This window comes from Poecilia mexicana, unplaced genomic scaffold, assembly GCF_051168715.1.
Source record: "Poecilia mexicana isolate PSO_F unplaced genomic scaffold, ASM5116871v1 scaffold_7, whole genome shotgun sequence".
Classification (NCBI taxonomy): Eukaryota; Metazoa; Chordata; class Actinopteri; order Cyprinodontiformes; family Poeciliidae; genus Poecilia; species Poecilia mexicana.
The window spans coordinates 3,038,997-3,066,072 of NW_028263376.1; the positions used below are offsets into that span (position 1 = coordinate 3,038,997).

At 37.9% G+C, this 27,076-nt stretch overlaps 1 protein-coding gene across 1 annotated transcript in view; it reads left to right on the forward strand.

The window, feature by feature from the left end:
* LOC106934148 (vitamin D3 receptor A) overlaps positions 1–27,076 on the forward strand; it is a 147,652-nt gene that overhangs the window by 99,323 nt on the left and 21,253 nt on the right. The window contains exons 3-5 of the mRNA XM_088006880.1: positions 2,343–2,490; positions 9,676–9,806; positions 23,692–23,876. Of these exons, the coding sequence (XP_087863006.1) occupies positions 2,345–2,490; positions 9,676–9,806; positions 23,692–23,876 (462 nt within the window). The 5' untranslated portion in view covers positions 2,343–2,344. The remainder of the gene's footprint in view (positions 1–2,342; positions 2,491–9,675; positions 9,807–23,691; positions 23,877–27,076) is intronic.

The window sequence follows — 27,076 nt, forward strand, 5'->3', positions numbered from 1 at the left end:
ACCCTTGCTGCATGTCTTCCCCTTCTCCCATTACCCACTTTCCTGTCAATTAACTATGAAATAAAGTCCACTAGAGCCAATAACACAAAAAAAAGAGTTACAAAAAAATCACTACTTCAATTGACCAAACCTGGTTGAACAACATGCACCTGTTGCAATGAGCAATTAATTTATCGCATAATAAATTAAAATGAGCACAGTTATTTCCATTTTGATTAATATTTTTCAGGAAAATTTTGCTTACAGTCACAAAATTTATTTTATTTATGATTTTGGTTGTGTGTGGTTTTTATTTGTGTTTTATTTGTTTTTTTATTTTGGATATTTAAAATATCTGTTGCTCTGTGTTGTAATGAAGACTGTTTGTTAGGCTCCCTGGCAGAACTAGAAAACGACTGAAGAACCTCCCTCCAACTTTACATTGTACAGTAGCATTGTGGATAATCTGATGAAAAAACTGAATCTGATTAAAAACTGAAAAGTTTGAATGATTTATGATTACTGTAAAATGACAAACTAAAAAACACATTAACTATTAGTTAATAATAATGCAAAGTTGGTGTCTGTTTGATAGTATCTGATTGACCAAGCAAAATGAATATTACATTTTTCTCACCTTTTCAGGGTTTTTGATGGTACTTGATCTTCACTGGTTCAAAATCTAAAATAAAATCCTTACACAGATCAAACCTGAACTGAATATTTTTTACAATTAACAAAAAATCCTTAGAACAAAGCTGTGATGGTCTGTGTTTTTTCTGTGTATTTATTTTCAGGTTTTTCTGTGTTCATTTAGTCCTGTTCCCCTGTGAGTCTGTCTTCCCTGTTGATTGCTTCCCAGGTGTGTCTCATTCCCTGATTACCTTCCCTGTGTATTTAAACCCCACCTGTTGTCTTTGTCCTTGTCAGTGTCAGTATCAGTCGTGTCATTGTTGTCGTCGTCTCAGTAGAACTGTTTAGTCCTGTGATGGCGTTAGCTCTCATGCCAGTCTTATCAGTTGGTATCAGTGCTGAGTTTTTTTTCCCGTTCTGCCGAGCTGCCTGTGTTCTGGACTCTTCGAGCTCCCTTTGCCCTCATTAAGTTCACCATTTACTTCTCAACATGGGTCCTGCCTGCGTCTCTTCACCGTCTCCACCATACATTATGACAAAAGCTGGACATTTAGAAAACCTGTATTCTATTTTTGAAAATATTTTAAACATATACTCATTTTCTGTCCTAATTTCTAGTCGATGGGATGAGCATGAAAATCGTATATGAACTGAAAAAAATTTGAGAAAAACATTAGTCTGTCAAATTCCATTGTCAAAATCAGCAATACACTTCAAATATCAATATCAATGTTGTCCAAATATTGGAGTATTGTTAAAATTGTTTCATTCTTCTGACTTAAATATTGTGTTTTTATCTCGTCTTGTGTATGTAGATACACCCCAGTTATCAAGTAGACATTAATCCAGGTATTTCTGCAGGCCGTGTAATATGGGATGGTCCTAATGTTCATCATTCTTCCTGCTTTATAAGGCATAATTCCTTTTGCATCACTTCCATATAAACTTGAGCATCGGATTACCCAAAAGTAAAGTTGCTTCCTTCATATGCTGTCAACTTCTGTTTAATACGTTTCTAGAGCTTTAAAAAAACAGACCAAAATCTAACCTTGGGCAACAGAACTAACTCAGTCACCATATTTCTGCATCTAGACTTTTTATGATGTTCTCCTCCAATAAAGCTCAAGGCATCAGTGTCCTATAGTGGATGTTGAACACAGTTTCGCGGTGGTATGTGCTTTTCCACTGCTGTTTATTTCATAGAATGCATCCAGATGGTGTGTGTGTGGAAAAAAAATCTCACAGTGGAGAACTGGCAGTAATAAACGGACTGGCTGTTTCGCAACATTTGGCGAAGGACCCTCTTTCTGTCAGTACATTTTTTTTTTCTGCCAATGACCGTCATTTCACGGTTTTCTTGATTGTGAGTAGGTTTAAACAATTAATCGGTGTGTGTGTCTGCGCCGTTGACTGACTCATCCAGCCAATAGCCGCAAGACGCAGTGTGTGGCTGTCCGTGCCTTTTGCTAAATATGCTAATAGCCCAACACCTGTTTGGATAAAAAGAGAAAATGCACATCTCACCTGTCAGGCGCCCAGACCCCCACTCCGCGAAGGGTACAGAGCGAAACAAGTTGATTCTTTACATTGAATCCTTAGTTTGGAGGGGGTTCCTGGATGTGAGCTCCTGGTGAATGTTTCTCCCGTTCCTGTCAGTTTTCTATCTTCTTAGATTCATTAGATTGACTCCAAAGCAAAGACATCTGTCTTTTCTCTCTCTCTCCGCTCAGTGATGGAGCCCATGACGGTGACAACGTCAGTGGTTGGACCTGATGAGTTCGACCGCAATGCCCCGCGGATCTGCGGCGTGTGCGGGGACAAGGCCACCGGCTTCCACTTCAATGCCATGACTTGTGAGGGCTGCAAGGGCTTCTTTAGGTGCGTTTGGGGTTTTTCAGTGTGACATTTTCATATTTCATGTAATCTAGGTAGATTATTTGCAATCTGTCATCTTAATAAATGAAAGCACAGCCTTTTAAATTAACATTTTTAAGTCTCGGGTTCCATTTCTAAGATTTTGTGATGTACTTAGTTTTCCACAAACTTGGACCTGGTAAAGACCAGACCATATTAAAACCCTGGACATGACAAAGACTTCTGTTTCCATTTAAGTTTATTTCTTAGTGACATTTAAATGCAGCTGATCTGTTTGCTTTTGGTCATTGGTCAATAGCCATAATGAGGTCAGCTGAATTTTACTCTATTATTTCGTTACCTTCCTAAAATAATGGCCTATGTCATTTTTTGCCAAAAGTGTGTTTTTTTGTTTTTTTACCTTTATCATCAGGCAAAAAGAAGTGGTGATTTTTTTAATTCATTTTTTTAATTGGACTCAATTAGGACTGAAACAATTAAGGACTGAAACAATTAATCAGATTAATCGTGAATAATCATTTATCAAAATAATTCTCAACTACTTTAGTAATCAATTAATCATTAACTGAAGTATACTGACTTAAAAAAACAATCTCCTAGAAAAAAAACTTAGCACTGTAATTAAGCCAAAATCTGTACAAAATATACATTTTGCACTGAAGATAAAATCAAATATGTAAATTCCTAAAACTTCTCAAGTGACTTTTTTATATTCATATATTTATATTATATTTTTATGCTAATTTTTTGCACTCTAGGCAAAACATGTTTATTTTATTATTTAAAGAAATAATTTTATTATTTTTATTTACATCTCTTAGTGTATTTCTAATATCGTATAAAAAGCCTTAGAGTTAAATGAAAAATCTGTTTAATGTGCCAATTTCTTTATCAGATTATTTGATTAATCGTCAGAATAATCGATAGATTAATCAATTTACTAAAATAATTGTTAGGTGCAATCCAAGACTGAATGTATTTTCCTGTTAATTTGACTGAATAGTTTTATTACACTGGAATGAATTGGATGATTTTATTTCAAGTTTGGATTGATTTGCATTTCTTAGAACTCAATTTAAATTAGAACAATTTGTCTTTTGAAATGGCAGTTATTTTAAGCTTAGAAACTGAACTGAAAGACTGAATTAAATCTCTACGGAGTTTTTATCATATTGTTTCTAAAAATGCACCAATCAGGGTTTTGCTGGTTGAGAACAATTTCCTGGTTGTCCTGAGATCTGAATCTGATGATTCATTTTTTTAAGGACTATATCCCATAAAAAAATTCTGGTTTTGATTTACAGCAATAAATTAAAGCAGTGCAAGAACCTGCATATGGTTTTTATGCAGCCAAAGAAAGTGCATTGCACAACTTGTTCCTGTTTGCCTTGTTAACACGTTGGACAGTTGTTGCAATTAGTTTTCAGTATTTGACCTACAGATCAAAGACGATTGTAGATTCTGTTAAAATCAACAATGTAGTTATACTTTTAATACCACTGCTAATAACAAAAAAAATTTCTGGACATCTTTAAGTTTACTAAGTTGGGATAAAATAAATATTTCTGTATTTTTCAGCTCCTCTTGAACATGTTGGTGTTCCCTGCCTGCACATTAGCAGAGGGCTCTGTGAATAAGTCACTAATGCATGTGTGCTGTTTTGAGGTGGAGGTTCACAATGACTTCATTTCATGCGACCATGTGAGCCTTGCTTTTAGTGCTGTCAGAGACATATTCATTATTCATTCGAGCCACTAATCCCTACCACTAACTCAAGTGTGAAGGATGAAAACATACTTACTTCCACAGAAACTGTGATTTTAAAAATACATTTACAGCACAATTTATTCCTGTTAATTTAACTAATGTGAAGTTCTCTTGTACCTCTAAAATCGTGACTATTTTTTTTTTTTTTTTTGTAATTCAAATTTTATTGATTTTCTGAACACTGTCTCACATAAAGCACAAACACAAAACAAAAAAGGCCTGGTGCACCCCACCCCCCACTTCAATACCCAGGGTACAGTCATATCATATGTATGTTACAGTGTTAATTCAAAAGCATTCAGTAGTTGGGAGAAAGTTAGTTGTCCGGGAAAATCAAGCTTCATCCAGATGCATTACTCAAAGCCGTAGTTATTTTCAATGAGTCCCAAAAGCTATCCCATTCCATGTCCCTGTTCCCTTCCATGTTGTTGAGCATGGCTTCATAAGAAGCTGTATCCGTCATTGATTTAATCCATTCATTTAGCTCGGGACACTTTGTGGTCTTCCAATGTCTTAAGATGATCCTGCAGGCTGTCACCAGACCTACCACCACAACTGTAAAAGCTCCTTTTGGGGTGTTCGGCATTTGAGATCTGTCTCCCAGTAAACACAGTTCTGGAGTCTGAGGTATCTCTAAGCCAAGCCATGCACTCAGAGCCTCCAAGATTTTAATCCAAAATGGTGAAACCAGAGAGCAGTCCGAAAAACAATGCAAATATGTGCCCACCTCTTTCTTACATTTCCAGCATATTGTTTGACATTATTTTCATTAAATGTAACCTAGTAGGCGTATGATAATATCTATGTAGCACCTTATACTGTATACATTTACTTCTGGCCTCTTTCACATATTTACCACTCTCTGACAGTACACTCAACCATCTTTTTTTTGTATACTCTTCTCAAATCTTTCTGCCATAGAAGTTTAATATTTGATGATTCACTACTCAAATTATAACTTAGCAGCTTATAAAATTGAGAGGCAGAGTGTCTTTCACGTGGCATCTTAATATAATTCAATATAACATTTTTTACAATCTTTTTAAATTTTGAGGTAACATAATGTCTCATCTGTAGATATTTCCCAAAATTTTCTCTACCTTCCAAATTAAATATGTGAGTAAGTTCGTTGAAGGACATGAATTGCCCGTCTTTGTATAAATCACCAATGGTGCATATGCCACGTGAATGCCACTGCCTCCAAAACACAGGTGTTTTATCAATACATATAGCAGGATTAATCCAGAGAGACACATATTTCTCTACCTGATGTGGAAGCTTTAACAGTTTGTGTACCTTTGACCAAACTTTACAAGAATGAACATAAACTGGGTTTGTTGTGTCAATCTTTTGAGATAATTTGTTTTTAGGGTCAAACAGCAAACAAATATCCCTTTCAATATGTAACCATTCCTGCCTGTTCTCACCTTCCCAGTGTTTAACTAATTTTGCCATCTCAAATGACAAGCAATAGAGCTTAGGATCCGGAGGTCCTAGGCCGCCCTTTTCCTTAGGAGCATACAATTTTTCTAGTTTTATTCTCGCTCTTTTACCTTCCAACAAGAAATGTTTAAGTAAATTTTCATACTTTTTAAAAATATCGAGTGGAATTGTAATAGGAAGCATCATAAGCACATAATTAAACTGAGGGGTGGTAATCATTTTTATAACATTAATCTTACCCCATAGTGTTAGTTTTATCTTCTCCCACTTTTCAAAGTTTGTTTTAATTTTTGAAAGCACTTCATTAAAATTTAGTGAAGGTAACACTTCCAACTCCCTACAAAGTCTAATCCCAAGATACTTCATGCCTTCAGGTACCCATTTGAATTTAAAATCTTTGACCATGTGTGAATTGCATAAAGAGGACAATGGCATGGCTTCAGATTTAGCCCAATTTATTGAGAACCCTGAAACCGTCGAATACATCCGTATAGTGTCCATTAGGTGCGGCAAAGATGTAAGCGGATGTGTTATAAGTGATAAAATATCGTCCGCATATAAAAGCAGTTTGTGTTCTTGTTGTCCCCATAATATCCCTTTGATGTCCTTATTTATCTTAGTGCTCACTGCTAAAGTTTCAATAAACAGGATGAATAACAATGGACTAAGAGAACAACCCTGACGGGTCCCACGTGATAAGTTAAAAAGGGATGAGATAGTGCCATTAGTTATGACAGCAGCCTTTGGTTCCTTATACAATATTTTGACCCATTTAATAAAAAATGGTCCAAATCCAAAATTTGAGAGATCAGAGGAGAAGCGGGTTTTCATGAAGCCTGTCTGATTCTGATGAATAATACGAGGAAGGACTTGTTGTAAGCGCACAGCCAGCACCTTGGTTAATAGTTTATTAAATGTGGACTGTAAAATAATTGGCCTATAATTTGCCGGGTCTGTGCTATCCCTATCTTTTGTTTGGAATCAAGGATATCCAAGCTTCATTAAAAGTAGGAGGCAGCTATCCTCTCTCAAAAATCTCTTGATACACCTTTTGTAACACTGGAGCAAGAATATCTATATACTCCTTGTAGTATTCTGATGGAATACCATCACAACTGGGGGATTTCCCCACCTTTATCCCTGAAATTGCCTTCCTAATCTCCTCTTCAGTAATTGGTGCTTCCAACCACTCTACATGCTCCTGAGATAGCCTTGGTAGATTGAGTTTGGAGAGAAAAGCATCACTTTCTCTTTGGTTTGTCTCGTTAAACACTGAAGATATATATAATGTTTCGTAATATTGTTTGAAGACATTGTTTATGTCTTTTGCTGAGGTTACTAAAGTATCTCCTTGTTTAGTGGCAGGGATTGTGTTAAAAAAAAATCCTCTTTTTTAACTTGTCTTGCTAATAATTTGCCCGTTTTCTCCCCTCCCTCAAAGAATGAAGATTTTAACCTAAACAGAGAATATTCCACTTTTTTGTTATAAATTTCATTTAACTGAAACTTAAGCCCAACACATATCTTGATAAAGTAAATCATCATAACATCTAGCCAAATTGTTTTCTTTAAGTTTGATTTCTCTTTACAATTTACCAATTTTACATAGACTCTATTTTTTCTTCCATGAAGTATATGCTATGAGTTTACCCCTCAGGAATGTCTTAGAGGCCGCCTATGCAGATTGAACATGGTCTGCGCTGCCAGTATTTATTTCAAAATAGTATCTCAGGTCCTGCCCCAACTGTTCTTTAAAGGGTTTGTCCTGTAAGATTGAGACATTCATTCTCCATCTCGAACCTCTTATTATTCCCCAGTCCTAATCTTATGCATAATTCCATAGCTGCATGGTCAGTTGAGTGCAATAGTTTTAATATCACAGCTCCGCATATTATTTACTATGAGTTTTGAAATCAAAAACAGATCGATCCTAGAATAGGATTTATGACAATGAGAATAAAATGTGTACTCTCTTTTAGACAGATTAATTAACCTCCAAACATCTACTAGACCCACATCTTCCTTTAGCATATGAACTGCATCCCTTCCTTTAGAGCTAAGTGAACCTTTTGATGTGCTATTATCAAGAATAGGATCCATAACTTCATTGAAATCCCCTGCTAATATTGTTTGTCCTTCCATAGCCCCCAATCTACTATTTATATTGTGGAAAAAGTTAGGGTCCTCTTTATTGGGTGCATATATGTTGCAGAGTATACCTTTACCCCTTCTATCATTGCTTCAATGCAAACTATTCTTCCCTCTGTATCGTTAGCTTGTTTTATCAATGAAAACTGAGTATTTCTCATAAGAATAATTACACCATTGCGAGCACTTGAGAGCTATGAAAAATATGTCCTACCCAACCTGTCTTAAACTTGGACTCTTCCCCCTCATTTGGTGAGTTTCTTGGAGAAATATTATATCGGCTTGATTTGTCTTTAAATAAGCCATTATTTTGCACCTTTTGGCTGGATTTCCGCATCCATTAATATTCCAAGATGTGAATTTTATATACTTCCCAGTCATTACAGATTATAGATTGATACACGTTTTAAACCTGTAACAAAACACTTTGAACAGATATATCTATACCCCTGTCTCCTGATCCCTAACCTACTCTGTAAGTGCACCCAGCCAAAATGAAAATAATTTGCATGGGCAATAAACATTCCCGTCATGTAAACGGATAGAAACAACATTAAATAAAGGAAGAAAAACAAAACACAACAACTTAAAACCTACTCTATTGCTACTGTCTACGGCAGCTTTGCTCTGTTCATGATGACAGGTGGCGAGGTCCGCCTCCCGACAGTCAAACACAGCAACTTCTATGGGGCTCCTAGGAATTAGTCAGTTGAATTTGGGGTGTCCTCCCCCTGCTCGTTCTCCTCTAGGCTCTCCTCATTGAAAAACTTCTCTGCTGCTTTCGCCGAGCCGAAGCTTATGTTTTTACCCTTCCACCTCACGCGCAGCGTGGGTGGAAACGCCAGGGTGTATTTATAGCGTTGCGCTCTTGCAACTTCTTTTTCAATGCGGTGAAAGCCTTCCTCTTCTCTGCCAGTTCTTTAGTCATATCCGGAAACACTGATAGCCTGCATCCTTGCGACTCAAACCCGCGCTTCTCCTTAGCTGCCATAATCACTTTATCCCTCACTGATTGCCTCAGGAATCGAATAAGAACCGGTCTCGGAGCTCGGGTCGAGTCGGGTAACGGTGCGAAGGCCTGGTGGGCTTGTTCAATCTCAAACTCGGCGTCATCACAAACTCCAAGACCCTCGGTTAGTATCTTCCGAACACAGCTCAAAAGTGTCCCATCAGTACCGATAGTCTCTTTCAACACAATAACTTTCACATTATTCCTCTTACTGTGATTTTTGAGAACTTGCATGCGGTACAACATGGCTTCCATTAGCTTGCTTCTCTCACCAACTGCGGTGTGCAGCCACTCCGAAGTGTCCTCCAAGCGGGAGATTCGTGTTTCAGCCTCCGTTAGCCTTTCTTGCATTGCAGCCACCGCTGTATTCAATTCCGACGTCATCTGCTTTATTGTGGAGACATCAGCAGCTATGCTTTGTAGCATGTTACTCATTTTAACCACTTCCGAGCACAAATTCGTTGTATTAGGAGGAGGTGTTTCCCCCCGTTCTTCCTCACGTGGAGGGATATTGCGGTTCGACATGCGGCCTTTACTCTTTGAGTGTTTAGTTGCGGCCATTGCAGGTTTAAAGTACTTTTTCTTTTAAAAAGAAGTCCCCAAGCCTACACTGCTACCTCACTTGCTGAGAACGGTATCAAATAAGAGCCCCTTACTACAATATCGTCATCTAATTACATGTCGGGAACGGAGAGCCGTTAGCCAGCTGCCATCTTGTTTGCCTGCCCACGTAACTCTAAAATCGTGACTATTAAAGAAATAATTATTTTTTTGTTTTATTCGGTAACAAGATTTTATTTTTATTTTTTGCATTCATACAGACGCAGCATGAAGCGCAAAGCCTCCTTCACCTGTCCGTTCAACGGGAGCTGCACCATCACAAAAGACAACCGGCGCCACTGCCAAGCATGTCGTCTTAAACGCTGCATCGACATCGGCATGATGAAAGAATGTGAGTATGGTGATCTTTCTGCTGAAGATGTGCTCCCATGGTGGGGAGTTGGAGGTAGGAGTGTGAGGCCACAGGAAACAGGACATGACGATAATAAGGCTTTGTTTCCTCTTTGAATTAATCATGATTGATATAAACTTGGTCAAGAATTGTTGTAAACAAACATGCCGCACTATCAAACTATGTCATAGAAATGTCAAAATGTATTCAAGTTACATTGGGACTTGGGATTACGTTGAGCTAGTCTTCAAATCTGTCTGCATGATTGGTTTGACTTCGGTCTTTCCAGGCGAGCAGAATAGACTCAAAAGGTTTGTTAGTACACTGCTACCAGAGCAGGAAATGAAGTGGAAACTGGATTAGTTGCATCAGGTTGCAACACAGTCAGGGAAAACAACAAAACACACATTCAATAGATCAGCTTTTGCTTACTGTTAGATAAAGATATTCATTACAGATTCACATTTTCCTTTAGTCTGTAAAATACCCACCAAAAATTAGAGCTGACTCTGCATGAATTCATTCCTCATAATCACTACTAAGAAAATACAACAAGAATATTCATTTGGATCAGACTTTTAAACAAAGTAATTAATGCACTGCTGGCTGGAAGAAACCTCTGTTCACCCCTTTTATTTGTGTAGCTGCGATTCTCAACAAATCCCAGTTGAAAGCCATTATTTCCATTAGCAAAACAGGTTTCATTCGTAGCCAAGTGTATAGAATCCAATTTAGACCAAATTCATAATCAATGCAGTTTGATCTCATTAGTATAGTTATAAAACCAAATTAACTTTCCCTGTTAAAGGGTTGGGGCTAACATGTGTGCGTGCGTGCGTGCGTGTGTGTGTGTGTGACATATTGTTAAGACTACAGTAAAGTAGGGCTGTTGTAAACGAATATTTTAGTAATCGAGTAATCTATCGATTATTCTTACGATTAATCGAGTAATCGGATAAAAAAATAAAATAAAATTAAATATTGGTAAATCTGGCATAATACCGGTGTTACTATCAGATATCAATATCAGTCCAATTTTTCATATTTGAGCATCCCTAACAGTTGCTTTTTTGTAGTTTAGAAAACTAACCTGTAACAATAATAGCTCACTTTCTAAGTTAACCAGAAGAAAAGTTATAGAAAAATCTGAAATTATATTGAATTTAATAACAAAGAGGCAGGCTCACAAATGTGCTTATAAAAAATGTCTACAATCCAGCTTTTAGTTTATGTATTCATCTTCAGTGAGTTTAATAGATTAATTAAACTCACCTTGCCACCTAACCTGTCACGCTTTGGGTTTGAAAATACGGGAAATGCCGCCTGGAGTGGGAGGAGAGGGCGAATGAACGAACGTAAGATGGGTGGAGGGGAGGAAATAGACCAGCGGACTGACGAACCGTTAGACCGGGGGACGAACACGGGGGGAAGCAATACGGGATATTTACGACACCTTCACTGGTCACACTCAGAAACTCATCTACCAGCCATGTACGATGCGCTCCGCCACCCGTTTCTTCAGACCGGGATATGAAATTTATTGTGCGGTTCGTCGGTAAAGCTACATTTACACGGTAAGCATCAGCTACTCAGCCGCCCGCCCTGTTCAGTCTATCCGCTCACCTCAGCGCTCTTCCCGCCGTTCGCTTTCAACCAGCAGCCCCGGAGGAGAAATGCTGCCGTACTCCAGGCATTCCCCCAGTCATTTTAAGGATGCTTATTGGTTCCCCAAAAACGATAAAAAGTCGGGCATTATCATCAATCAATAAAATCCCCACGGGCCAATCTTGAAAATTGGACTTTATGCCGCTGAGACTTAGCTTTTGTCAGCAACTCAGAGGCGGAAGTGAGAGCTCCGCGCAACGCAAATGAAGTCCCGGCCGGAACACAGTGCGCTAACTAATAAAACATAAATTAACGAAGCTTCGAGGCAGGTAAATTTTCCTCGAGGAATTTTAGTAATCGAGGTACTCGAATCATTCGAGGAATCGTTTCAGCCCTACAGTAAAGCATTATGATGGAAATTGTAAAACGTATGTTTCCTGGAGTTGGATACCAGTGTGGTATTTGGTTCTAGTCCACACGCATCCAGATATCTAGGAAAACTAACACATTTTTATGCATTTTAGCCTTTTATCCACACAAAAAAATTATTACTTATAAAAACTCTAATAAAAGTTGGAGTTTTTAAAACATGGAGATTTGAGAAAACGCCATATTTGTGTCCAGGTCCTTTGGACAACCAAGGTTTAGGATCCCATGCATTACAGTCTGCAACAAATAATGAGTCAATATATCTACAAGCAATCTGATTTACTGACATAGGTTTTAGCTTTGCTATGCGCTTCCCTCCTATGGGTTTGGCATGTTCAAAACAACGCTCAGGGAAGTATTTGTGTAGATTCATGTGGATAAAAGCTTTTCTGAAACCAATCCCGTGTGCATGGGATTGCACACGGGATTGCACACGATGTTTATATATTTTAAACATCGTGGCGGAGATATTTGCTTTTATAAAGACCAGAGGTTGGTATGTACGATATGAGCTTTGAAGCTGCAGTTCCAAGGAGGAACTGCGCCTCAAAGGCGGGGCTCGGTCCAACCAGGCGTTTTGCACAACTGAATGGTTGTGAAGGAGGTTAAAGGATTTCTGAATCATGGATGAAAGAATCAAGAAAGAATATCTGAAAGAATCAGATATATAAAATTATAACATGATGTAAAGCTCAAAAAAGTTAGGTTTGCATAATACTGCCCCTTTAAATGTATGGACAAAAATCCAGTGTTATGTTGAGACGTTAAACTCTGTCACATAAATAAATCTTCAGCCGACTCATTTTAACTTTGACTTCAATTATGCCTCAGCTTGGAATTCCTCTGATATAATATTCTTTTATTCATCCGAGTTACAGTAGAGCAGCTGCTCTGATGCCACACAAGGCTGAAAGCACAGCCATCTATATATAAAATACACTTAAAAAAAAAAGTCTTTCTTTTTCAGTGTGAGTTATGCGTGCAACAACCCAGGGAAGAGAAACTACGCTTCTATTTCAAAAAGAGAAACTTTCTGACTTATTTGTCTAATTTTAAACTTTGCTCACATGAGGATAATCAATAAAAAGCAAAAGCAACCTGACTTCCAAGAGAAACAGGAGGCAGTGGAATCAATGGGTTAGTGAAAACCGATATTATTTGCAGCGAGGAAATAGGTAATAGAGTTTACGGTCCATATGCATTAGGTTGGTAGTACCATATGGCAAATTCAGTCCTGGGTCAAAAAGTAGCTTCATACAATTAGTGTTTTTCATCTCTCTTTTATCCAAGCAGATGGTTGTTAAGAGTCACAAAAACAGCATTGTGTCAGTGTTTGAAAAGCAGCTTGTTTCCAGTTTGCTCTTAACCTTGTTATGGAGACCACCAGGCATGGGTGTAATGCAAGAACTAGACAACATGAGGAAAAACAATGTTTCCTACCCAACATATGATGGCAGAAAAGATTACACAAAAAATCTTGAAGGAGCTAAACTTGTTAATGTTAGAAGCTGCAGCATTTATAATGTTCTTCTAGAGTCATGCTTGTAAGTTCCAATAAATAATGTTAGTTTGTCTCCCAACATGGTTAATAGCTTGATTATGTAGAAACAGAAGCTTTACTGACCTAATATATTTTTTTAAAGAGTTGTTAAAATCTGTTTCATACTATACTGTCATGAGATAGTGACAGTTTTAACAAATATGTTAAATATGTTTTTTATATAAAAACTTTAACATGCTTCCCTAAGTTTCTATCGTGCTGCTGCACATTTTTAAAGCATCTTAATTTTTTTGTTTGGAATATATCATAGCATAATTTGATTTGACAATACTACCCAAAAGTATCGTACATGCAGTCAGCCTTTTAGCATTCCCTTTAGTGAAACAAATTTATCTTCCAGTTGAGTGTCTAGAGTGCAACCACACCACATACGCTGCATTTATTTTACAGCAGGTTGTTAATATTCCCAAATATGGTCAATAAATTCTGTTTTTGTAATGTGTGTTACAAATATCAAACTCCACTTCAACTACTTTCAAAAATAGGAGCCCAATCTGAAGAGCTGCTCCCACTTCGAAGGCTGTTTACTCTTCCTAAATGGTTTTTCGAGTGTGCTAACTGGTTGCGATTTTGCAAAGATGCATTTGGCATCGTTTGTGCAGCTGTGAGCCAGTCAGATTGAAGCCTCCCTTCCACAGTCAAGAGTCCTTCTACTTAGTGAGAGGAGTATTGCGAAGGTGTGGATAACGGCGCAACAACGTTGTTTTTCTGCTCTTGGTCTGCCCCGTCTGGTATTTTTTCCCTGAAAGGGAGACTGATCCAGACTCATACATAGTGCAGGCGCTCAGTCCACAGGGTTGCAAATGTTTGAGCTACATGTGGTTGGCCGCAGAGGGTCTTGAAGGAACCTCGCAGACTGGGACACATGACAACGTTTACGTCACACAGGCTCTGTGGTTGAGCGGACGCGGACATCATGAATTCCCTTTAAGGGTCCTCGTTATTTAGGTGCTAATTTATTGGTGGAAAATAAAGTGAAAAGATCCCTTTTGTTTCACAGCAATGTCTTTGTGGGTGCATATAAGAAATCCTGTGTTGTGTTTCACAGATGAATGCACTCTGATTAGTAGTGTGTGTTAGGTGGGTGTTTTTGCTTGCCCTCTCTCGGCTCTGCCAGCTGAGCTCTTAGTAAACAGCCTGTCCTTATTTGACACAGGTTAGAGAGATGCCAGAAAAAGACCTCCCCACATGCGTGTGTGCGTGTGTGTGTGTGTGTGTGTGTGTGTGCGCAAGTTGCAATATTTGTGAACAAGATTAAATTACAAGAGAGTTTTTGAACATTTTAGACCACAGATGATTGAATTCCCATGTTTTACTATGGCCCTTCAAGTGGCTCCCTAATTCCTCATTCCCTGTCTGAGTCTTTTTTTTTTTTTTTTTTTTGGTCTCTTTGGCAACATTTCCATCTATCTAGTGAAATCGACAGATGTTGAGACTGCTTTGGCTGAAAACATTAAATGGTGTATGATTTTTATTTTTTTTTATCAAAATGAGAAGATGTGATGACAAGTTTTGGGAAAAGTTTGAGTGGCTTCCGAAATGGTAACGTGTTATGGATTATAACACTGTTCAGAAAGCATACTTTGCCAATCTATGTAATTAAAACAAGTACCTCGCAAAATGTACTCGCACCTCATTTCTTCACATTTTCTCACACTAAAACCGCAAACTTAAATGTTTTTATTGGGATTTTATGTGAACACAAAGTACTCCCAAATTTTGACGTAGAAGGAAAAATGATTCATGATTTTGGAAAATGTGGCGTATTTATTTTTCTTTGCTAAGGTAGCTCAGTCAGTTTGGGTGGAGAGCATCTAAGAGCAATTTTTCAGTTCTGTCACAGATTTACAAGAAGGTTCAGATCTGGACTTTGACTGGATCATTCATATTAAAAGGTTTCCTCAAAGGATTGTCCTGTATACCAGTGGTCCCCAGCCTTTTTATTATCATGGACCGGTCAAGACTTGGAAATTTTGCTGCAGACCGGGGGAGGAGGGTAGGGGGGGCGTGAACCGTCAGATAAGGCTTCTCTGCATGTTGGTGTTCCCGCTAAATCCTGAATATACCCAATTTGGGTTGTCTTGGCCTTTTTATCGCAGCCTGTGGGGTTTTCCCTGACTGGGAACGAGAATACAACCTGTTGAATGTGACAGGTTGTCAATTGGAAAGCGCGGTGACGTAAGAACAGAGGGGAATCCCAAACAGCTGACATGTCGCGCCACTGTGAGTCTGGTGGATATCGGAGATATGTGGAAATGTTTATTATTATATGTAAAGGTCATTATTATATATGTTTATGTTTATTCAGTTAAAAATGTTACCTATGAAAAAACATAACTCACCTCCAAGTCATAGTGCAGCAAATAGAGCGGCTGCTCCTGTCGTCTTTTATTCACCGCCTTTTCTTTTTGTTATGTCTTTTATCTTTTAAAATGACTCCACAAACTATCACTATTGCTTCTGCATCATCATCCGTGTTTAGTTATTTTAAATTCGCGTATGCTATGTTGGGAGTTTTGTGGATTTTCTTCTGGAATCGCGATGTTCGTGACTGGAATCGGTTCGTGTTGCTCCTGCCTTGTGGCTGAAGACACGAACCGATCGAACCTGTTGTACTTTTATCAGCTCTGTGGTCACAGAGGTTTGGAGAATCGGCCGACAATTCTTAAATTTTGCTGTCTAAACCAGACTTAAGACTCACAAGCTCTACTCATCTCCTCTTGACCACTGCCCAAACGCTCTCTGACTCTGGTCGCTATGGTAACGTTTACATATCCCTTCAAAATAAGATACAGATGCGCCACAAAAACGAACATTTTACTTTTGTGAAATTTTTAACTCACGATAATGACTAACGGGAGCCCTGAGCTTGTTTCTCTGCAATGAGACGGTCCCGTCAGGGAGTGATGAGAGACAATGACACCCGAAGTGTTGCTTATATGCACAGCATGGCGAAGCAGTTTGAAGGCTTTATTGCCTCGTTAGCGAGCCGGTCGCAGCATGTTACGCAGAGTGGGCTTGTAATGTGGGAGTCTCCTACCGGTCCGGGATAAATCCATTCTCCTGTCTCTTCTCTGGGCCTTTTCCCCTTTGCAAAGAAACTTTCCAAAGACATCTGATCTGTTTCTTACTCATTTTGCTGCTTGTGGGCTCAGCGTTGGTGCGCAAGTAACCGAGAGAATCCGGTTAAAGGATTTTCAAAATAAAAGATCCTCCAGACTCAAATAATACATAAAACGGAAATATTTACTGCGACAGACTGGCGACCTGTCCAGGGTGTACCCCGCCTGTCGCCCAGAACGTTAGCTGGAGATAGGCACCAGCACCCCTCCCAACCCCACTAAGGGACAAGGGTGTGAAGAAGATGGATGGATGGATGGATGGATGGATGGATGGATGGATGGATGGACGGAAATATTTAATTATTTCTTGCGCGGCCCGGCACCCATTGGTCCACGGACCGGGGCTTGAGGACCACTGCTGTATACAACTCCATCCATCTTCTCGTCAACAGCATTCCTGTTGCTGCTGAAGTTAAATCATCCCCACACCATGATTGTGGTGGTGTTTTCAGACAATGTGCAGTTTTGGTTTTCCACCACAAAAAATTTTTGTTTTGTACTCATCTTCCACATGTTTGTTCTGTCCCCATCATGGGCTGTGGCTACAAAACAGATTTCTTAATTCTTCATTTTAGCAACTGCTTTCTTGCTACTCTTTCATAATTGCTAGGTCTGTACCGTTCTCACCTCTATGCTGTTTGTCAATCTCTGGATAATGATTTTCTTTTCTATTTAGGTGAAAGACACTCTGCGATGGCTCTATAAGGGCTCTGTCTTTGGGTTTTTACATCTTTTTACATCCAACATCTTTGGCTTTGGAAGATATGACCGTTCATTTCTTTTACTTGACACCAGTCTTGCTCTTTCCATTCCAGATGGATTGAGATGGTACTATGAGATGTTCAAAGCTCTGGATATTGCTTTGTAGCCCAAATATACCCTTAGAGTTCTATACACCTATAGCAGTGACCTGTCTGCTTTGTGCCTTGGTGTTTATGAGTAAAATATTGCTATGTCTAGGGTCGTGACTTGACAAAATGTAATTTTGCTTTCTAAACGATGGAAGCTATTTTGTTTCCAGTAGAAGCCAATCAATAGGGGAAGTAACAAGAAACACAGGAGCTGATGGTTACATTCAGAAATAAACGTATGTTGTTTGGAGTGTACCGAGTCAACACCATGTTGGCTCTCATTGTGATCTTTTGATAAGCTATTTTGCGTCACATGCAGGATGTGTAGGTGCCTTGATGCCTGACTGACCTGGATTTAACCACTTGAAAGCACAAGTCTGAGGCATTAGCAAGGACAAATTGGCTACACACCAAATGCTTCTTGACATATAGCACACTAAATCTAAAGGTTAGTAGCCTCCATTGTATTAAACTGGTTGGCTGGTTGGTTAATGTGTAAGCCCACAGCAAACCTCTGGCTCCTTCCCAGGGGTTCTCTGCCTTTCCATCTCTTATCAACATCTCTGGCTTGGAAGTGTTGACCAAAACCTCATTTTGTTTTTGTTTATTTAATTCTTCTGTCCGTGTGTGCTTTCATTCAATTATTTTGTTTTGATGCTTTTTTTTGTTGTTGTTGCCATGCCAGACACAACATCACCACATCCAGTCAACCGTTTTTAAAATGCCAACTGACTGTCTTTTGGTGAACTGCTGAGTATTTTGCCGAAGCGCTGTTGGGTGGTCAAGATATTCCTTTCAACGTTCTTTTGTGAACTCCGTCTTTAATGATGCATCCAGTTCTCCGATTTGGTGAGGGAAGAACTTGTCCAATCAAGTTACAGTCTGAGAATAGCTGCTTTGATCCCCCATGCCAAACTCTGAACCAAACTCTGCCTGTTCACAATTACTCCCTGCATACTTGAATATCACTTACCACAAGGAGTGAGGGTTGGCCGTTTGATTCTGGCTGGAGAATAGAAGGACAAGGGAGTGCACCCAAAGCCTAATTAATCACAGGGGCTTAATAGAAATAAAAGCCTAGTTAACTCTGTTTAGCAGAAAAATTTATTTGCTTTTTTCGGCCTTGTGACTAAGATTGCTTCAGTATTTGCAATGAAAAGTATTGAAAAATACAATAGATTGAGAAAATAGATCCTTTAGCATTTTCAAACATCTACCAGGTAGAACAGGCCAGAAGCTGAAGTAGATGGGTAGGTGTCTGTTCCTAGGATGGATCTGCTTGTAGATTCTTTTGGGCCTTAAAAAGTAGTTTTTGAGTGTTTGTGAATCAGGGAGTAGGTTAGTAGTAGAATGAGGGAAGTCTATCACTGTGTTTAAATGTTTGACAGGCCAGACGCTGAGCTCAGAAGACCAGTCATTTACAGCCGTCAACTACCCCACCCCCACCTTTTATCGATGAATAAACAAGAAACATTATCTTACATCCTTCATCTAGAACAGATTAAGAGGCCTTCTAACTGAGCTAATTACCAGAAAACAAAGCTTGAGCTCTCTTTTTGTCTTAAATTGCTTAATTATAAATAAATGCTCTGCAGATTATGACAGTTGGCTATTTTTCTGTTTATCTTTTGCTGCCAAAATGGCAGATTTGTCAGCATATTTCTGCATGTTGTGACCCCATCTCTCTGGGCCCGGGCCATAACAGCTTGGCTGCTTTAATCTGTCTGGGAGTCGTGCTGTCTGTCAGTCTGTCTTTGCTGCATAGTTGAGAACCTCGTGGCTAAGTGTTTACTATGGCAAAGAATCAAGAGATTAATATGAGTCTTGGCATTCAGGCGCAGTGCTTCGCCGTAGCAGTCACAACACAATTCCATGTGGATTTCAAGCAGACTAACTGTAAAAATATTTATGTTATGTGCCTTTATTGTTGATTTGTAGTTGGGTACTGAAACAGAAAGATGTGATAGTATGCGTCCATGTTTTATAAGGATGAATTATTTCATTTATCAGATTGTTTCCAGGGGAGAGACTTCAAGACAAAATATTGTTTGTTTTGTGTTTTTTTCTCTCGGGGGTTCACAGAAACATTCTTCTATAGCTAGCAGTAAACAAAGCCATGCATAAATGGAGTTACAGATTTATTTTTTTTATTGTGGTTACATATTTTACAGATGTTTTCAAAAAATGAGAAAACTGAAAGATGCATCTGTCTTTACCTGAAGTCCCATAAAACCCACACAGGCTGCTTGAGGCGGTTTACCTGTGAAACTAAAGGAGCATATTGCACTTTCTGGTTAATTTTTTTCTTGCCATGCCTAAATGTAGAAATTACCTCCTTTACCTTGTTTGAATTAAGATGAGCTGATTGTTCCCACTGTATCACTGACCCGGCAATTGGCATATTTCAACAACAAGGCAGTTCAAAATGCTTTACATCACAAAAACACAATGCAGGCACCAATTATGGAATGAGAAATACACATTGCATCAAGCAAATATACTTCAAATATGTTGATCAATTTACCAATTATTATGAATCAAAGGCAACTCTTTTTGCCTTTTTGATTCAATTTTAATTTCAATCTATTTTTGATTTTAGTTTAGCTAAAAAGTTAACTAAATGTTTTAGCTAGTTTTTAGCTAAAAACTTTAGCTTTTAGTTTTCTAGAAGTTTGTTCTAGATTTGTGGTGCATAGAAGTTGAATGCTGCTTCTCCATGTTTGGTTCTGGTTCTGGAGATCCAGAGTAGACCAGTGTTCTGACTATCAGTGCTACCTCTTCAGATTTTCCTACCATAGCACGGATAGATAGCTAAGTCTGTCTGCCAGTACTACACGTCCAAAACTACTACCGTCATGTTTATGAACCGAAAACTATAGCGGGTTGTGCTAATGTTAAATATATTGGATAACATCATTTGAGTGACAGAACTTAAGTGGAAACTTAGGAGTTATGCTTAGCATTGTATTGGAACAATTTATATACACAGTGAAACCACAAGAAGATCACTTCCTTCATCTGAATATCCTACCCATTTAAAATGAAAAGCTTTTTCATCAAAATGATGAAATAAAAATCTTTTTCATTTTAAATTAAAAGAATTAAAAGCACTAAAATAATTACTATACACTAATTCTTTTAGTGAAAACTAAAATAATTAGTATGCACTAATTATTTTACAAGAATATCCTACGTGTTAAAAAATATTTTAAATACAAAGGTGTTTGTAAGAATAAAACAGTCGGACAGGGAAACATGTTTTTATTGGAATTAAATTAATGTTATGTGCTTTGGGCACATTATGATTTTTGTCTATTTTCTCTTTGTTTTCTTATAGACTTTAATTGAATGACATTTTGTTAATATATTTTGGAGTTTGGATAACTTCTTCTTTTTGGTCATTTGATTACGTTAATTTGTGGCGCTGATGATCCGCCTATAAATAGGCTGGGTTTCGGCATGTTGGAAAAAAACCTCCGCCCTTCCACTCGCTTCTGCTCGCTCCACCACCACCTGACACAGTGTGCGCTCATCCAGTGTCTGTGGGCCGCAGCTGACATTTCCAGCCTTCCATGCGGTAGGCTGGAACCGCATGGAACACCAGGATTTTGGCCTGGTGTCCTGGTTTCGATCTTTCTTTTGTATTAGGTTCTTTTTTACTTTAGTCCGGTACTAGTAGGGGCTTCGACGGACCTGTATAGGGTTGGCCCCCTGCTGTACCGTTTTGTTCTGTTTGATCGGCTCACCAGGTCCAACTTTCTTTTACTACTTTTGGGGTTTTGTTTTTCTTTTTTTTTTTTTTTTTGGGGGACAAGGGAAACTGAGGGCCTTTAACTCTCTTTTTCTTCACAGAAAATCAGAAGCAGCTGAACCAAGAAAACCAAAGTTCAAGAGAGTTTAAGAATAAAATATTTTGTTGAACTCTCATTCTTGTCTTGTGTCCTCAAATATGTTGTGCCCTTGGTGGACGTAACAATTAAACACAGACAAATACAGATCACCATATCTCTTTTTTGCGCATTAATACGTTGTAAGTCTGTTATCAGATGCAGCACAGCCACAATGTGTCCACTGAAGTGTGCAGGTCACTGTGCTCCTGAAATGATAGGATATGATTAATATTACGCAGCTATTACACAGCTTCAATCCCACATCGCTACAAACATCTATTTAGCAAAGTTTAATAATAAAAAAGAGTGCAATTAAACTAAAATATTTTTAAATATAGGGACGAAATAGCCCAAAAAAAAGGTATGTTATCCTGATTAACCGCCAATGACTTGTTTACAGTAGACAGTGCAGACGGCAAACTAAAGCCATTTATAAATATATTTACAAGCTGCTGTCATGTAAACTGAAAACATAAATACAGCAGCTTAATGAAAGCCAGGTATAAAATAAATTAAATAAAGCTTACTGTAATCTTCGATTAAATAAAACACATGAAACGAAACTGCCACAGGTAGGACGTATATATAAGAAATCTGCCAAGTAAGCAGTATGTGACGTAGCATCGATGTGCGCATGCACATTACCACAAGGTAGGATGGATTTACTGGTAGCACAGATAAACAGAACACCGGAACCAGAAGATCTGAGAGCTGTGTCATTGCAGGGCAGGGCGCATCATGATGCTAAAAACTCAAAGAACTGGATGATGAACTGAAAAGTTGACTCATTGCAGAAGCAAAACGTGAGATGCACAACCTGATACCATAATAGAAACGGAAACTTGCATTTAAATGTTCCAGATACAGGCTGCAGATTTTTCACTGTAAAATGTCCTGGATTATATAATTGAATTTGCACAATTACTCAGTGTTTTCATCCCCCCTCAGTAATGCTGACTGTCTACCTTTGAAGTCTGTAAGAGTGGTAGAGGTACTTTAGAGGTAATAATGTGGTGAACCACTTATGGTACTGCAGTTTTTGTATTCAGAGATCTCACATTCCAGTTGAAGAGTAAACCTTGGGAAGCGATGATTTAAACTTCCCCTTCCTTGTTTTTCTGGCTGCCGTCCTACATCCACAGCGTCTTGCGCTCCAGTTCTTTGGGTGTCGGTTCAATCACAAACTATTATGCTGTTGTTTATTCATGGCATACGAGTAGAAAGAAGAATTACATCCATCCTCCAAAAAGTAGAGCTTTGTAGGAAAGAAGCAAAACTACAAAAAATAATGCTGAACACATAAGAATATCACAGGGTTCATACAGTTGCTTAAAATCATTGAAAATTATTAAATTTCAATTGGATGCTTTCAATGTTTGGAAAGTGCTTGATTTCTGTGTATATAAGCTGCACAGTTTTGTAATAAAGTGCAATCTAGCGTTTGATTCAGAGCATAAACTTGGAAAGCACCGTTTACAGTTGAAACCAGATATTTAAAGATAATTAAAAAACACATACACATTTTTTTCTCACTGTTTGAAGTTAAAAAAGGCCAAATTTCTCTTGTTTTAGGTCAGTTAGAATTCCTCAAATATTTCTATTTGCTTCATGCCAGAAAACTTAGCAAGAACATTTTAAAGACATTTTTGTAACTTTATCGCAGCAGTCAGGTGTATAGGATTTTTGTAAGAAAGACATTTCAAGACATAACATTTTTAGATTTTATTTTACCTTTAGAATGTATTATACTAATATAAGATGTTATAAATAGTAATAAATGATATCATAAAATGGTTTAATTAAACTGTCCTTTTAGTTTATTTGTTTTGTTTTTATCTCCAACATGTGGCACTGGAAAAAGTTATGAGAAAAGATATGAGAAAAAATGTAATATCCTGATATATTTTTGCTATATCACGATACACGATATATATCACGATATTCTTAAATGAGCTCCAATGTTATTTTAAACTAGACTCCTTCCAGCATGATGTCACCCACGCAAGTTCCCACCCACATTTCCCTCCTAGACTTAAATGTAATCTCAAATAAAAGGGATACAGTGTTTTACTATGAACTGTCTACACTAAGACTAGATAACAAGGTGAGACATAAGTTTTTAACTAAGAAACAAAATAGCGAGGGAGAGGGAACTAGGTCAGTTATGCTTGAATTTGACAAACTTAAATAAATGTGCTGTGGAATAAGGTGTGTTCAGCTTAAAAATAAAAAAGGTGATTTGTTTTTAACTGACCTTCTTAAAGTACAAATGTGTGACATTGCTGCTTACACTGAGTCTATGTGCAAACGGTATACAGTACAGTATATATAAGTAACGTCTAAGTAACCGATCTTCAGTAGTATTCTGAAAATGTGGAGTTACTTCATTGTTTTTGACCTGTCCCTCCGTCTATCTGCCTGTTGCAGTTATACTGACAGATGAGGAAGTGCAGAGGAAAAGGGAAATGATAATGAAGAGGAAAGAAGAGGAGGCAGCCCGGGAGGCGCAGAGGCCACGTCTGAACGAGGAGCAGGCACGGATGATCTCCAGCTTGGTGGAAGCTCACCACAAGACCTACGATGCCTCCTATTCTGATTTTTCACGCTTCAGGGTTAGTCCGCTTCAAATTCTGATATCCTTCTAGCCAATCAGCACTCAGCTGAAACAATGAATGAACTTTTTCCCATTGTATCATGTAGAACTGAAACAATTAATCGTGATGAATTGATTATTGAAATAATCGTTAACTAGCGTGTATAGACTTAAAAAAACCATCAGAGCAATAATTAAGCCAGAACGGTAAATAAAATTTAAGCGTTTAAACATTTTTACATATATTTTACCCAGAACTCCTCAAGTGACAGTTTTGGCTTCACCAGGTTCAAATCTTGTAAATAAATCTCCTATTCTTGTTTTTTGCTATTCAATTAATAAGCAGTTAATCAAAAAATAATAATAATCAGATTAGATTAGCTTTACACTGTATTGATGTTAAGCCAAGTAGAAAGGGATGAGCTTTTCACTTCACATGTTCATTAGAGATGTGCCGATCAGATTTTTTCCTCCCGATTCTGAGGAAACCCATGAGGGCCGATCACTGATACCGATCACATGATTATTTTTTTTATCATAAGCACTACTGGTTACATTATGTGGAAAAAGGAACCATGAATTCACCTTAATTTAGACAAAAACTTGTTTTTAATAACTTTTTCCAAGAAAAAACAAACAGGCATTGTGCAAATTGTACTGCTATCGGTAGTACTATCTTTAACAGACTGAAAACATATGAAGGCTCTGAAGAGTGTAGTATATTTAAAGAATGTAATATACTGGAATTTAAATAATTGGATCAATTGGGCTGGTTTCTCAGAAGATTAGCATTCAACTCATGAAAGACACAGAGTCTGAAGATTTGCAATGTGCCAGTGTGTTATATTCGCAGTGAAAGACAAAAATTATACATATTTACAAATTCAACAAAGAAAACAGACATCTAAATGGCCATATAAAAAAAATATACATGCGCAATACTAGGAAAGAAAACAAACAACAAAATAAATAAACAAAACCAAAGTTAATTAATCCCACCATTAACTAAACCCACATCCTTCAGTCTTTGACCCCAAGCTGGGGTAAACAAATCCCAAGACAGGCTGGCCTGGTAAGGTGCTTGATGTGGTATAGGTACAAGATGGGAAATCGGAGACAAAAAGTGATCTCAGGCTACAAGGAGCCTCCTACCATCCTGGCAGGAGAGTGGAAATCTTCACACATACAAGTGTAATCATTTCTTATGGCTCTAGGCCTGGACATTTAGCTCGCCAGTCTCGCGAGAGCAACACTATTATCAGGATTATCATGTGATTTGATAAAGAGTTGGAGAAACCGGAGAAAATTAGTAGGTGAAGCTAGAAATTTACACGGTTGCAAGAGGCTACAAGAGGCTAAATACAATGAGTCAAAATAAAACTTCTCAACATTGCCAAAAAATTCAAGTATAAAACTTAACATTCAAAGGCAAATACAGGTTCCATTATACGGAGCCCTCCAGGGGACATGGGGATTTTTTTTTTTCTTTTGCGTTCCCTCGCAAAACTTTTGTGTTCCCTCACAATAATCTACTGATTATTAGGACAGCGAAAGTTTTAATACGTATGTAAAATTTATCTTTTTAAGTTAAATGCTGCAGCTTTAAGTAGAGGTTCGGTGTGAGAGTTCACTACCAGGTGGAGCAGAAGCTGCGCTCCGTCTGTGAAATATTACTACCTGTAGCGCGTAGCAGAGGTTCAACAGTGAGAGCAGACCCAGCATCTTACATCGCAGCTACAAATGATCAAGCGTTCACTACACCAATGCTATGTTATTGTATTTATATAAGAATATGTTTTTCTTATTTAAAATAGGAATTACATTATTTATCTACATCTTTTGTACATCTCTAATATGGTTTAAAAAAGGATTAAGTAGTTAATTGAAAAATTCATTTCAATTTTGTTTACAGAAACTTCATAATTCATTTTAATTTTTTGTTTCTATTGTTACATTTATTAAATTTAGAAATTAAAATGTCTTCCAGTTCCAGTGCTGAATGTTCAGTAGAATTTAAAGTTTATTGCTCTTTAAGAATGTGTTTTTTCATTATTATGCCATTACCATTATATTACTTAAATGGTCTCAAAACAACAATATTATCGTTTATCACAAAAACTTCTGGGACAATTTATTGTTCAGCAAAATTTGTTATCGTGACAGGCATATATTTTACCCTCCTCTGTCATATAAATTGAAGGTTGTGACTGTAAAAAATGTGGAAACGTTCAAAAGGTCCTGATTGCTTTTGCAGGACATTGTGCATCACTGTATTTCTATTTCAGACATTATGACTGCTACTGTCATCATCTCTACCATGTACAATATTTTCCTAACTACATCAGACAACAGTCTCCTAGCAGCCTGCTACAACACTAATATCCAGAGCGAATGAGAGGGAGAGTAAAGAATAGCTGGAATATCTGACAAAGTCTCACAGGCTCTTTGATTTATTGGTGTCAAGTATGATTGTATCACTGGGCGCTCTGCAGGCAGCCACAGGCACACGCTAATCGAGTAGCAGATGAGTGAGGTTTCCGAATATTGAGTTGCAGGTGTTGCATTAAAATAAGAGTGAACCGCAGGCTTTCAAGATGAAGGAGTCGAGTAATCCACACAAGAAAAAAAAAATTCTTGGCAGCGGATCTCAACATTGTGAGGGAACTAAAGAGGGAATTAGAAAGGATCTAAAGTGCTTGTTTGAGATAAATAAAATAAATCCCCTGGTAACAACTAGTCAGCTTTGTTTACATAAGTAGACCTGAACTTAATCCTTAGATAAGCAAAAGAAAAGGCCATCATGCATCTCTATTACAGGAGTTACATAGCAGCGTCTCAGCTCCAGGCAGTTCAGGTGAAAGCTGCTCCTCTCACTGTGGCAAATATTCAATGTTTCATTATTCATTTGCCCAAGCTTCTACATGCTCATACTTTCAGAGGTCAATGGTCTCTTAATAAGGAGAATAACATGATTTATGTATTCACTGCTTAAAGGGGCAGTATTATGTGTCAGTGCCATTTTATAGCACAATCAAGTCACTATGTTAACTTCAGTTGTTAAAGAAAATGCTATAAATATCAAATATGACTTGAAAAGAAAATTTACTTTGTAATTTAGCGCCTTGAAGTTGGGAGCTACATTACTTTAAAAACTCCTCTTTCTGAAACTCCACCTTCAGGAAGTCATTACAACATGGTACTTGTAATAACCCTTTAACA